Genomic DNA, 15,099 nt, shown 5'->3' with positions numbered 1-15,099 from the left:
CATGGCCTAGGAACCCAAAATTAGGCTCCTAAATCTCTATTTAGGCACTTAAATTACCGGATTTTTTTAAAAGTGCTGAGCACCCAACAGCTGCCAGTGATCTCCATGGGAGATGCTGGGAGCTTGGGACTTTTGAAAAGCAAGCCAATTATTTAGAAGCCTAAATTTAAGCCTTTGTGGGGGGAGGAAGGAGGGGGAGTCTTTGCCAAGAAACCTGTTATTAGACTGTGTCTTCTAATAGCGTCACTGTAGGCAGTTGGACAATTATACGCACACTTCCACTTTTCCCTTATATTTCCAAATGGTCCCATTTGACTATATAATTGACTATCCCAGAGTGTTTACAACAAAATCTGAGCTTCTCCCAAAACAGCAAAAAGTTTACTTGCTCCTCAAAAGTGAAGAAAGATTTTCAACAAGTGTAGCTAACATTTCCTTCTGGGCAGACCACCTCACCCATTTGAGATGGGAACCCCCACTCAGCACCATGCAGCTTCTCTCACTAACATTCCACGACAACTTCATTTTAAAACAGGAAGTGAATGGACTTTTTACATCTGCAGCGATGCTCTCAGTAATGCTGATCACTCCTAATCAGCTATTCGAGAAGGAGGTGAGCATTAACTTAGGGCAAATCAACGCTGAAACCTCAGGCTGCAGCTGGTGACAAAACTGAGTGAGCTGTGGTTCACGCTTGTAATTAATAAGATTCTTTTTCACACTTTCCAATAAACCAGTGTGGAACAATTCCAATGTGAGCAGTAGGTTTAAAAATGCTTTACTCTGCATTCTTTTCTTTCAGTTGGATCTTCTTCCCTATGAGCTGCAGCACACAGGGAAACTGAGTGGAGTAATTATTCTGGAATAAAGTGTCAACACAGGGGAGTTATGCTGGCATAGCTACAGTGGAATAATTATTCTGCCGGCACTATGCTAGTCAATTTCCCCAAGTAGACAAGCCCCTAGTTTCATGGCAGTTCATGCCTCAGCTCTTGAAAACGTCACCAATAGATAGCTATGGAATTAATGCATATAAAAGATTTCTAGATCAAGTGATGAAGGCTACAATTAACTTTGAAATAATTAACAGCTAACTATATTTTAGTTTACATAATTAAACTTACATGGCATTATGAGAAGGATTCCAGATAGTTTATGCTCCAAGATCTGATTGGTGATTATAGATTTATCTATGTAAATAATGGAATAGTTTTTGAAAAGGTTTGAATAAAAAAGGGCATTTAGGAATGAAGTCTCAAATCTTGAGCCTTTACAATCCCATTCCTTTCTACAAAAGCACAAGAACTTTTCTAAGAAAAAAAATGAATCACCTACGCACACTTTATGACCTGTGGATGCGACCCAAAGCCCGCTGAAGCCAACGGAAGCCTTTTTATTGACTTCAATTGGCCTTAGATCTGGCCCCATTTGAATTTATATTTAAAAGAATCTGTGCAACTCATTCGATGTGGCTTCTCGGTGTATTTTTCTCTGTGCACGTATTTTAAAAAGTATATTAAACACATACAGGAGCAATTCCCTTTCACAAAACCCATGCTTGGGAAATGGGCGTCCTAGAATGAAAGTTGTTGGGGGTGTGTGGTGGGAATCTATTCTCCGATGTGAGTCAGGGATCAGAGAACAGAGTCTAGCTTGCACAGGCCAAGCTAGTTGAGGGGAAATTTCCAGAGGTACAGTAATGTACTGAATAAAAGAACTGAACATTTGCACTGAGACATTTCAGTTTCAGCCTCATGGAGCTTTAAAACTGTGCAATGGATACAGTTCATGCACAAACCTAAACAACAGGTCATTGGGCCATATCCCTCAGCCCGTATGCTGGCAGGGCTCTTACTGACTTCAGTGCCGGCACAGTAGTAGTATTCTTCGCTTAGCAATTTACCCTAGGCTAGAAGAATGTCTACAGAACACACACTGTGTAGTGGGGACTTATGAAAATGCAAACTGGAGCCTGTCTTTTCTGTAAAGTTACTGATAAGGTCTATGTGCTTTTAGGTTAGAGACTAGGAAAAACTTTCTAACTCTATGGATAGTTAAGCTCTGGAGTAGGCTTGCAAAGGAGGGTGTGGAATCCCCATCATCGGATGTTTTTAACAGGTTGGACAAACACCTGTCAGGGATGGTCTAGGTATACTTGGTCCTACCTCAGCATGGGGGGATGGACTAGATAACCTCTGAAGGTCCCTTCCAGCCCTACATTTCTATTACTGTGATTCTATGACCAAGATGGGGCGGCTTCATGTACCAAGCAGCAATTTCACCCAGCAGACCTTCCACATAATGAGCCTGATCCTGAGAAGTGCTGAGCGTCCTTAACTTCCATTGGTTTGAAAAAGCAAACGAGGATGCTCAGCACCTCAAGGACTCAATCCCAGAGCTCACGGGGGAAATATGACCTGAATTCAGCCGTGCTTGTAGATTAAAGACCGCAGGATGCAGCCCAGGGCTTTAAAAATCCGCATCAAGACTGTCCTCCAAATATTCAAATGAGCTACTGTAATGTAGCGAAGGGATTGAATTGATTAGTGGGTAAATCCCTGACATACCCATTACAGCTGGACCCAGGCTAAAGCACACTGTACCTGACCCCGCAGGGTCACAGGAAGGCGACTCATTACATCATGTCTGTTGAAAATGTGCTCTGGGAGTGAGCTATTGAGGCGGTACAATCTTTCCCTCACACCTGCACTGTCCAGCCTGAATAGCGGAGGTTATACTTTTTGCTGACTGTCCGCGGCCTGTGCTCAAAGCACGGCAGTATATGCGTGCCTAACTTTAAGTCAATGGGTTTTAAGTGGGCAGTGAAGATCTCACACTGATTTGGGACCTATATTCCTGTTATTCAGCACTTGAATGGAGAGAAATGTAGTCTCCGCCTCCCTTCATTTCTTCTGTGGAAGAGGAAAATCCGGTGCCAAACAGAGAAGAAAAATGGATGTCAAGGAGAAAGTCATCACTAATTACCACCTAGAGACAGGACTTTATATCTCATCCCCAAAGACAGTCTGTACAGTACGAGCTTGGGACTGTTTACAGGAAATTCATGCCACTTACTACTCGGTAATACAGTCTCACTACACATGTATAGTTTTCTAATATGCTTTGCAGAGATAATAGGATAGTTGGTATGCAGTCTCAAGATCAACATGACCAGAAGCCAACATAGGTGTTAGCAAGAATTAGACTAAATAAATCTTCCCTCCATTTCCCTTCTCTACTCTTCTTAGAGTAGTTCTGGCTTTCAAAACTATTACTACTTTTTTTTTCTGCTTGGGAGGAAAGTTAGAACTTGGGAAGTCATGAAAAATAATTATGAAAAGAATGATCATCGGTTGGGAAACCACGGACTGGCAAACAAGGGATTTTTTAAAAAAATCTTATTTATGTTACTAACACATTTGATTATTAGAACTCGGGTCTTGATTCAGTGATGTACCTAAGCACATGAGATACACCATCCCCCACATGTGATTAAAATCAGGCATATACCTTAGTTAATCTGGGTCTAAAAGTGTATTGAAATCAGACTTAGTTACTCCATTAATGCTGGCTATTAAAGTGGCAGGTCGCTACTTCTGTTTAAAGGTACCCTCTAAAACCAACGCGATTAGTTGGATTCTGTTGAAATTTGGTGTGCCACAAAGCAGGGATAATGACCTAAATTTGGGATATTTGAAGCAGGGGTTGCAGAGATATAAGCCCCAACACAATAGCCATTTTTTCAAAAAGTTTCTAGGTTTTGGGGGTTTTTTGTGTGTAGCGCTAGAGATCAAACTATGGATGTGATATGGGTTCAAATGGTCTCAGTCTGGCAAGTTTTACCCCAGATAGAGCATGACACCCACTAAATCTTTGGGGGGCCCAAGCTGAGAACAATATTTAAGAAAATATACATTTTTACAGTGCGCATGGCCCACTACAGAAAAATGGCCTGAGGGTTTCCATTTCATCTTATACGCTTAAGGCTTAACTTTTGTAAGTGCTCTAAAATCCGAACGGTTACGCAGAATGCGTTGCAATTTGGTGTGCCTTGCAGGGGCACAGGGCAGCGTTAGAGATCCAAATTTGGGGCCATTTGACCGATGGGTTCCTGTGTCACAGGCTCTGCAAACAAGTTTCCTTTCCACAGTTAAACTGAGGTCCTAATGGCAGCATGAATCACAGACCTTGTTGCGTTTCATAGCTGTGAACAACTCACCCTTCAATTAACGTAACTGAGGATACGTTAATCACAAGTCCCTACCTAAAACGAAAGGAGTTTTAGACTGAGTGGCTGGAGGTTGGACAATTTGTAAGTCACTGGCGGCAATTTTATTTTGGAGGGAACATAATAAAAGTATTGTTGGGGAAAAAATTAGACACATGAATGCCTCCTGAGAATGGGAGGGAGGGACATTATGGGGCCGCGGAGGGGAATAGAGAGAGGGGTTTGGGGTTGCACTGAGTTCAGTTTTGCCCCGGGCAGTGCATGGCACCCCACTAAATCCATGTTTTGCACCCTCCAATCCATGTGAGCAAAAGGAAGAGCTGCATTTTTACCTTTGGAATCTAGCAGGCATCATTTCAGTGCAGAATTAGGGCTTCTGATTTTAGGTTTTAACGGATCAACACCAATAAAACACCCCCGAGAGCAGGGGAAAAAAAGCAAGTTGGGGTTTAGCCAATCAACAATGAAAAACATCAGGAATGGTTACTGAGATTCCGCTGACTTCACCCCATTCCCAGGGCACTTTGTTTATACAGGCAAAGTCCCTGCTTCTTGCCTTGTATCTAATTGCTTATCGACTATGGGGGTGTGATTTCTAAAGGGCACTGGCATGTCGCACATTAACAGGTCCATGTCGACCCTGCTGATGAGCACAAAAGGTTTCCTAATGTGCTTTACCATGGCGCTGTTTGAAACAGTATTACGGTAAAACTCACCAGGGACAAACACACTAAATGCTAACGCAGGGAGTCAATAACAACTAACATTTAAGTCATTTCTTACACATATAATACAAATTAAAATAGATCCTATGTAGACAAGAATTTGGGGAAACACCTAAAAAACAAACAAAATCTTCTCACAGCAAAGGAAAAGCTCCCCTCCCAGGCAAAACTCCTGATTTTTGGACATTTACATAGGAGTGAAAAATTGCTAAAAATACCCTGAAAATTAATAACCCTTAAAACCCCAATTAGCAAGGCACTGGAGTCTTATAACAAAGCGTATTGTCAGTAGCGAGCTGGGATATCAGAGCAGTCTAAGCATTTATAATCGGCATGTGGGGGGAGGAATCACTCAGTGGTTTGAGCATTGGCCTGCTAAACCCAGGGTTGTGAGTTCTAGCCTTGAGGGGGCCACTTAGGGATCTGGAGCAAAAAATCTGTCTGGGGACTGGCCCTGATTGAAGCAGGTGGTTGGACTAGATACCTCCTGAGGTCCCTTCCAACCCTGAGATTCTATGATTCTATGTGCTCCAGGTAGAGCAAGTGTGGTCAGTGCCAGGCATCGCTCTACTGACTTGCAGAGGCGGTAGTTTGCTCTGCTTGGTAGAGGTGTGTTTGTGGGATGTGTGGATTACTTTGCAGTGTGTGACAGAGCTGAGAGTGCGATAGGAGGAGATCTATGTTTTGCACCCTCGTGTGTGTGTTTGGAAAGGGAAGAGATGCCTGGGTACCTTCAGGATGCCGTATGTATCACTGCTATTGGGTATTGTGTAGGTTGTGTCAGTAACAGGGCATAAAGCTTTTCTTATAAGGGATACTGTCAGCAGTGAGGTGGAATGAGAGATGATCTTAATGCTTTAATGATGGCTAATTGAAAGAGTAGGCGGTGATGATATCCTGTGAGGAAGTGTAAGGGAGTAAAAGGCTGTGACGTTGTTCTTAAATTATATGCATGTGGTACTCTTTTGGGGGAGTTGGCCAAGTGTGTGGGTGTATGCCAGGCTCTGGTACCTCCAGAATCTCAGTGACAAGGGTCAGCATGAGCATGTGCATATTGAGGAATTGCTTAAATAGGGTAGAGGGAAGGTGGACTGGAAACCATTTTTCCCCCTTTTTGTCCTTTAATGGTGTTAGAGGGGATTCTGTGGGTGAGAGTGAACGGGTTGTAAAAGGAAGTAAAGAGCTTGTACGTGAGTCAACATTGTAACACTGTTGCAAAAAAAGTGAACATCATTCTGGGATGTATTAGCCTAGAGCATTGTAAGCAAGACACGAGAAGTCATTCTTCTGCTCTACTCCACACTGATTAGGCCTCCACTGGAGTATTGTGTCCAGCTCTGGGCCCCACATTTCAGGAAAGATGTGGGCAAATTAGAGAGCCCAGAGAAGAGCAACAAAAATGATTAACGGTCTAGAAAACACGACCTATGAGGAAAAATTGAAAAAAATTGGGTTTGTTTAGCCTGGAAAAGAGAAGACTGAATGGGGACATGATAACAGTTTTCAAGTGCATAAAAGGTTGTTGCAAGGAGGAGGAAGAAGAATTGTTCTTCTTAACCTCTAAGGATAGGACAAGAAGCAATGGGCTTAAATTGCAGCAAGGGAGGTTTAGGTTGGTCATTAGGAAAAACTTCCTGTCAGGGTGGTTAAGCACTGGAATAAATTGCCTAAGGAAGTTGTGGAATCTCCATCATTGGAGATTTTTAAGAGTAGGTTAGACAAACACCTATTAGGAATGGTCTTGATAATACTTAGTCCTGCCATGAGTACAGGGGACTGGACTAGATGACTTCTCAAGGTCCCTTCCAGTCATATAATTCCAATGACTATGGGTTGGCAGCATAAAGGTATGTATGTTAACAAAGTGTTTTGGAGCAGTGCTGAAAGAGGGTAGAGTTAAGGTTACATGGGCAACCTTAACTCTGCATTTCCTGTTTTTCAAAATTTTGCATTTTGCAACCTCAACTCAGCATTCTGCAAGGGAATGGCATAATGCCAAGCAACCTTAACTCTGCATTAATGTAGTGTTGTTGGTTTTTTAAAAACCTTGAAATACAAAGAGTAAATTCAGTCAAGTTAGGCAGTTAAACTAGTTAGGTCAATTGCATTCCCTGGCTTCATAAATACTATAAGTAAATAAATAGCCAGCTCTTATATAGCACTTTCATCAGTAGATTTCAGAGTGCTTTACAAGGAACATAGCATCATTTTACAGACGGGGAAGCTGAGGCACAGAGAGGTGAAGTGACTTGCCCAAGGTCACCCAGGAAACCAGTGGCAGAGCTGGCAACAGAATCCAGGTCTCCCGAGAGTTGCAGTCCAGTGTTCTATGGAAACACTGCCTCTTCTCTACAAGCACACTGTGGTTGTGTTTGGGTTGCTAACAGAGTTGGTGGAAAAAAGGGGAAAGAAATCCTGAAAATGCTGATTATTTTTTCCATTTTGTCATCAAAATTTTGAAATTCATTCAGCCAGCTCTAATTTGTAATCCTGAAGAATAAAGTTTGAAAAACAAAAACCCCTTCAAAAACTGTCTTTGTTCATATGTTTTAACTCCGACTGAATATAAAATGTTACTCAAGCAGATGGTAGGATATTATAAAATTAAAAATTTAAGTTTTCTGTGAGCACATGCAGGCTTTGTGTAACACTCTCAGCTAAGCGGGAGCCAGAAATAATACTGGTCGACTTCCATAACACATGAAAACCAAGCAATAGATCAAATTTTACCATGCCAGTTCACTTCAGTAGAAGCTGTGGATTTTCTGAAGTTCAGGCCACTGGAAGAGTTTGGTGACCAAACTGGAAATAACTGATCTATATTTTTCTGAGACCACATTACTGGTTATGTGTTTCATAATGGAATCTCACACAGACAGTGAAATGAACTCCACAGATAAGGTGTAAAATTCTTTATTGCATCAAGCACTTTGCTATTGGACAGAACATTTTGTTTATGGGCGATTAGGAATACACAGCCTAACTGATCACGTCAAAGACACTGATCAAGACATGCCTCCCTTCCTGCTGGAGCTGTTTGTTTAAATGTTCTCAGCTGGCTGAGAAAGAAATCACGTTCACACAAAGAAAGCAGAGGCAGTGAAGCGGACAATACCCATGGAAAAAAGGCCAATGAAGTGCTACATAAGAGATGCGATGGGTCAGTTTATAGTGTTACTATTTTGTCATGACCACATTACACCGAGCCACAAGTACGCTCTGCTAGTCTCTCCAAGACAAGCGTCAATACACTTTTTATAGCATCCCACACCATGTATTCAGTCTATGCCATATATATCCAACTACACAATTTGTTAATAGACTTCCTCTGTTCTGGTTTAGTCTCACTTGGTCCCCCCCTCAGCCCCCCATTTAAAAAGATGGGGAATCTAGTGTTATGGCTAACTGGAAGTCAAGAGCCAGGTCATAATCCCCAGACTTCTTGTGCGATCTTAAGGAAAATTATTTTCTAACCTCTCTGAGCTACCATTTCCCCATCTGTAAAATGGGGTAATAAGAGTTAGTGACCTGTCAGGGTTGTTGTGAGGCTTAATTAATGTTTGCAAAGCGCACTGAGGCCTGGTCTACAGTACAAAGTTAGTTGCAATGTTATTGTAGCCATGTTGATCCCAGGATATTAGGGTGGGGGAGGCAATATCTTTTATGCTGGACCAATCATAGCTATTATCTCACGCACTTTGTCTCACTACAAAATTAGGTCATTTAACTACATTGCTCTAGTCTGAGAAAAAGTTCACGCCCTGTGCAATGTAGTTAAGCCAACCTAAACCGATCCCATTAGGTCAACAAGCTGGCTACTACCTCCAGATGGAAGAGCTCCTTCCGTCGCTGTAGTGTCTACAGCCTGGCGCTGCAGCTGTGCGGCTGTAGCATTTCCAGTGTAGACATACTCCTCTGAGATCATCCAATGGGAAGCACAATGTGTTTATTTAGACTCAACAAAATGCTCCTAAAACATTAAGTGCAAACTTTTTGGCCAGCCCCTCAATATCTCTAACAGGCCTACCCGAGTGCCTAATCCAAGCACACCCAAAAATCTTGGAGAAGTTTGTCCACTTTGCATTTGAGCCATTTCCAATTTTGATGCAAAACCCATAAATCTGCCTAGATTAGCTTGCACTAGGACGCAGTGTGATTTTAGAAGGAAACTCAAAATCACGCAGTTTTCGCACGGTTTCAAGTTCATGCACAGACGCAGTCGATCTGATAGCTTTCATGACCACTTCTGTGACATAAACAAGACAAAGACAAACAGGGATATAAGCTGCACTGGGTCCACAGACATTCCAATAGAGACGCACAAGAGAGACCAAGTTCACAGGACTTGGATTAGTCTGCTGGGGCAAAGGTCATAGCTCTTGCAGAAGAGGTTTGACAAGCTAGTCCCGGGGAGCAGCCTGTGGTATTTATGCGAGATACTGAGAGAGAAACAATCAGAGATCATTAAAAAGAAAAACAAACGATGACACGTTTTCTGGAAATCGAGCAAGGGGATGCACAATTGTGTTTTCTATGAGATTACCAACTGCTGCTAAGAGTGGATATTTTATAAATAGGTGTAGAGGGGCGAATGTGCAGCTGGGTGGCTCTCAGAGCACAACCTTTTGTGACTGTTTATGGAAAACACAGAGCAGTACAGTATATTACAGAGGGTCCATACTCAGTCATACAGAGGGAGCCGCACTATCTGCAATATGAGGAAATTGCTGGGACAGCATATCGATTAGTGAAGATGAGAACAGTGAATTTTGGTGACGGGAGTAAAGGGTTAAATAGAAGGTAATTCTTCTTATTATTATGATTATTATATGTATTGTGGTATCACCTAGAGACCCTTATCAGAGCCCAGGAGTCTCATTGTGCTAGGTATATACAAACCATCTGTCATACTTCTATGGCCCCCTGCACTGCAGTATCTGAGTGTTTTCAAATATTAAATGTATTTATCTTCAGACTAAGGCCATGTCTATACGTACAGCGCTGCAGGTGAAGACGCTCTATGAAGACGTCGGGTGAAGACGCTCTGTGCAGACGGGAGAGCTCTCTCCCGTCAGCATAAAAAACCACCTCTGTGAGCGGCAGAAGCTATGTCGAGCTTCTCCAGCCAACACAGCGCTGTGCACACGAGCGCTTATGATAGTGTCATTTATTATGCTCAGGGGGGTGGAATATTCATACCTCTGAGAGACATAAGTTTTGCCGACATAGCCTAAGTGACTTGCCCAGGGTCACATGGGTTATCTGTGGCAGAGCAGGGAATCTGGATCTCCCATGGCCTATTTGGCACCCTAACCAGTGGACCAGCCTTCCTCTCTACAAACACATAATGAAAACATACCCCCCCCTTTCTCCACAGTGTCCTAATCAACACAATAAACATTGTCAGAGGGAGGAGGGGGATTTAAAGCCAAAGAGGGTTTGGAAAAGTTTATCATCACTTATTACAGGGATGAGTGCATGGCTCAAGGGACAGCTTTTCAAGGTGAATAAGCAAATTTATTGTCATGCGAACTAAGCCTTGGCTGGATGAAGAGAGCAAGCAGGAATTTTAAAAGAAAAGGATAGAACTGTTTTATGGATGAGTATAGACAAAATGGATCAGAGTAAGTGGTGCCAATAGTGGCAAGGGGATGCTAAAAAAGACAACACTATTTTGGCTGAGGCTCCAAGCACAGCTTGGGTGGAAGTTAAAGACAATAATGGCTGTTTTATTGTCATATAGGACTCCTCCTCCTTCCCCGCACCAGCAGCTCAGAAAAGCAGGTGCAAGAAACACTTTCATAGATTAAAGAGAGGCCTATAAGGAGGCAGGAACAGTGGCTATGGGGGATTTTATCACTCAGTGGATTTGAACATAATTTCAGAATTAATGCATGCGTGTTCATGTGCTGTTTATACAAATGGGGAAGACAAGGAGACAGAATGGGCTGAGGCCATTCTAGTCTTATGATAGTGCTGAGAAAAATCAAATACATATAAGCTGGGGCGTGTCAAGCAATCGTTAGCCACATTAAACACATTGTTTTTCTTTAATAATCAGTACCACTGCTTGGAAAAGGTTCACTGGCCGGAAAGCATTTACCGTGGTCCCCCCGGGCCTGCTTTTGGAATTATAAAATCACACCATTCTGATTACTATCTTGCTTTCATCCCCACTCCTACTTCAGTCCTGAGCTAATTTTAAGTAGGCAATTTCTGAGGAACGACTTGTGTAAAAGCTGAATGCCTTTCCCAGCTGAAAGCTGAGGTTTCAAGCCCTGTTAATAAAATGGTCTAGTCAGTTTCGGTTTTGCCTCTAGTCAGTTGCTAGACAACCTTACTTTCAGGTTCTCCTGACCTAGCAAATTGCTGCAGGGGCAAGCAAATAAACCAAAAGAAATGTCATGGAAATATTTGGATCTAGTCTTCGTAATTTTTTAAAATAAAGTCTAAATGAGGGTCTTTTTAAAGTTAAGGATAAAGCTGAAGTATTCCACATGAAAAGCAGAAGACAGAGGATGAGTTGCAAAGGAAAGTCTCTGAAGCAAACAGAGTGCAAGGCTTTCAGGCAGTGGAACTGAGCAGGTGGAAAGATGGAAGGAGGAGATCACTGCACAATCCATGGACAGTGGGGCTTAAACTTAAATGGGCAGCTATGCTGGGCCAGAAATGTCTAGAGGAAACCACTGAACTGCCAGAATATTTGCATTGGTCAAAGGCTTGGGCAGAGCCAGAACTATGCACGTTAGCTTCTTGCCTGGCTTGTCCATCTCTAACGGACACCGGCTAATAGAGGGAAGACATTGACCGAAGCTAATAATAAGCTTTCTAAGATTGTAACTAAATTCACATGGGGGGGGGGGCGGGGGAGAGGGGAAATGGATGATATTTAATCTGTTCAGGAATTTCATGTGGCTTGCTTATCAAAAAGCAAAGTAACTAAGATCCTAATCCTGCAATGTGCCCTCAATGCCCATTAATTACAGTATCTAAGAGGATCAAGCACTACTCTATAAAGATGGTGAAGGAGGAGCACGATGTTTAAAAATCTCTTGAATACAGGGGGGAGGTAAATTATTGGAGAAAATAAGACTCTACAAATGTCCACTAAATGTTAGGGGGTTCACATGGGAATGTAAACTGATTTAGTCCCTCTTACCACACCAACTAGGATTAATGGTCAAGGTCTCTGAAGACTAAGCAGCAGGTGTCATGCTCCCACTGACTTTCAATGATATCTTCAAGGATCCCTTCCAAAGCTGAGCGCTTTCATCCCCAAAAGAGGCGCCCCACTCCATATTCAGACACTTGAATAAGTAAGTGGCCTGATTCTCGGAACTTGAGAGCCAAATCCAAGCAGCAACCCTTCCTTTTAGGGTTTTTAATCATATAAAGCTTCTAATATTTCTGTTGAAAACAGTGTCTGCTCTTGTTTCAAGTTCCAAAAAGACTCTCAGTACTACAGATACGATGTCAAACTGACTCATATCACAGACAACACTTGGAGTAACGTAATAAGCCACAGCACTAAATTGTAATGAACCGCCCGTGCTACTGGTTGGTCTCAAGATTGCTCACCTGTATGTCACATGGCTGATTCAGCAGAATTCTTACTGTAGTTCAAGCAGTAAGATTCTGGTGCTTTTAGACCAGGAAGATCTAGGTTTTATCCCCATTATTTCCAAAAGAGAAAGTTGTCAAGCATGGTGACAACCATGAAGTCAGAGCTACGGTCAACTATGTTACAATCCTTTGTGTATGTGTATGTGTGTACATTACTATTATCTATAGTGCCTTTGATTTCAGGAGCTTAAACCGTTCTACAAATCTAATGTACAGGGAGTTTTCAGAAATTATATTCACAACCACAGTGCACATGTGTATATCTCTATATAGGGATATGCACCCTTGCAGATGCAATGTAGACTATTACAACTACAGCAGTACACCTAGATAACACACACACATTATCGCACTATCACGGGAGTCACACCAGCCTCTATTCAGCACGAAGCGGCTGAACCCTGTACAAACCCTACTCTGCAAGTTAACTCACACTGCCCAGTTCCTGTGTTTTACCAACTCACTGCATCTGCTTTTTTAAAAAACAAACAAACAGGATGATGTGTTCACCGTTCAGGCAATCAGATTCTCATTTTGGCTACACATTCCCAGCCTTCTAAGTCTGAACGGAAATTGGCAGGTTCCTTATGCGGTGGGACAGAGTCCACCACAGACTGTTTCATAATGACTGTACTTTGGGATAGGGCTAAGGGGGAGGGAGGAGAGAATATGGGAGATAGGGCAGGAAAACTGGAATATTGCGAAGACTCAAAATTATTTTCCACTCAAAATAAAGGGCCGGAGCAATGAAGCTCCATCCATTTACATCAGCTGAGGAACTGGCCCAAGTTCCTTAGGGGCACTTTATGCTAAGATTTTCATCTGATCCACAGGTTCATCTGCATTTGAATGAGAGCGCACCTCGTACACAATCCAGGCAGCCTGGATACAATTCCTCACCTACATCTTCCTGTAGCCCCACATCTGAACTACTCACAAGCACCGTGCAATTCAAACAGAGGGTCAACTTGTAAACTTCCAGCCTGCTCGCAAGCAGTTTATAACCTTAAACGTCTCTTCTCAGGTTTCTGTAATGACCTGAGATGGGCTAACTAGACACAAATCAACCTAACACCACATGTATCTTCTCAGCACTGTAATTTCCTTTCTGCGTTGGTGGTGGTGCTTGGTTTGAAAAAATGCAGCAATTTCCCCATTTGTAGCCAATCTTTCAACCTGAGAGTATAAAAACTACAAAAAAGCCAGTTATTTCTAACCCATTTGCTGAGCAACTCGGCAGTATCAGAGGGGGAGTTTACAAATAGTCTTAAACAGTTCAGAAAAAAGAAAGCTCTAATGTGCATTAAATGAAACTGCAACCAGCCTCATCAGAAGCAAAGCCAGAGAGCAAGATTACCCGAGGCAAAGAATGAACTGCCTCTCCATTGCTTTAAAGCCAAGCACGCCGCAAACTGGATTTTATAATCCCATCACCGTACAGGGATCACTACAGTTTTGAAACTAGCAACAGGACAGTCATATTTCATACATATTTGACTGGTTTTCTGGGCTGCTGTTCCTGGAATCAGCTTCCCAGACTGAGCACTCACCTTTCTTTTAATATTGCAGTGACCAAACAAGAGGTATCGCTTCTGGCCTTTCTGTTCATGAGCCTCAAATGGTTAAAAGAAGCACTCCGCGAGTTCACCACTCATTCACGAGTTTTAAAAGCAAGAACTTTCCCACACAGCTCCCTTTGAACATCTGCAGCCCACACATGCTTGCGTTTAACAGACAGGGTTGCTGATTTTTTTTTTTCCCTTTTCCTCCCACAGGCACAGAACTTTCCCCAACAGCAAAGGAATGAAGGAACAGCAACTAACCAGAATTCTGGAGGACTGTTTGTTTCAATTAACAACCAGCTTGGAAAAATCACTGGGCGTGTAATGACCCAAACAACAGGCAGGGCCTGAAAGGAGGACTCAGTCAATCAGCAATTTTCACAAACGCACACACAAGTGTTGTTCCAAACTCTCCTGACCCACGTCTAAGGCAGTGCAGTTCCACTGGGACAGACATACCTGGCTTGCTCTCCTCGCTGTCCGATTTCATGTTGGGAGATTTTTTGGCTGCCCTGCGAATGGCTGGAGATTGCATTCTGTCACTCTCACTCTCCTTCCCAGCAGGGCAGGAAGTGCAGTGTGCTCTACCTGTGCGGCTTGGAATTTGACCCCTTGGCAGGTTGCTGACTGTGCTAGCATGATGTCACTGGCAGGGAGGTGTGGTTTTCCACCCCGGGGAGGTTTCTAGGCAGAGACTGAAGGTGCACAGAACAGGGAGGTCAGAATTCGTGGCTTTTAAAAGCTCTTTGGGCACCATCTCTCTCTCTGCCTCTCCCTAACTCCTGATTTCTGAGCTAATTCTTGTCACCACAACTCACCGGGTCAACTTTTTGCCGAGTCCTGTAGATGACCTTGTCCGTGACACTTGGCAGAAAACAGGAGGGAGAGAATTTAGCACTAGCTGCCTTATATTGGGGAGAAGGATTCTTCCCTTTCCAACTTGTTCTTCAAAGAAAATAAG

At 42.8% G+C, this 15,099-nt stretch overlaps 1 protein-coding gene across 3 annotated transcripts in view; it reads right to left on the bottom strand.

Annotated features, from left to right (window-relative positions):
• The window catches only part of KAZN (kazrin, periplakin interacting protein), a 723,135-nt gene that overhangs the window by 170,406 nt on the left and 537,630 nt on the right, over nucleotides 1–15,099 (bottom strand). The window contains exon 1 of one of the 3 annotated variants that reach the window (XM_044996290.1): nucleotides 14,598–14,721. The exons of the other annotated variants lie outside the window; for them this stretch is intronic. Coding sequence (XP_044852225.1) covers nucleotides 14,598–14,673 — 76 coding nt within the window. The 5' untranslated portion in view covers nucleotides 14,674–14,721. Of the gene's footprint in view, nucleotides 1–14,597; nucleotides 14,722–15,099 lie in introns of those variants that run through there. 3 annotated transcript variants of the gene reach the window in all.

Source organism: Mauremys mutica, chromosome 21 (genome assembly GCF_020497125.1).
Source record: "Mauremys mutica isolate MM-2020 ecotype Southern chromosome 21, ASM2049712v1, whole genome shotgun sequence".
Taxonomy (NCBI): domain Eukaryota; kingdom Metazoa; phylum Chordata; order Testudines; family Geoemydidae; genus Mauremys; species Mauremys mutica.
Note: the sequence above shows the minus strand (reverse complement) of the source record. Positions and strands in the feature narration are given on the sequence as shown.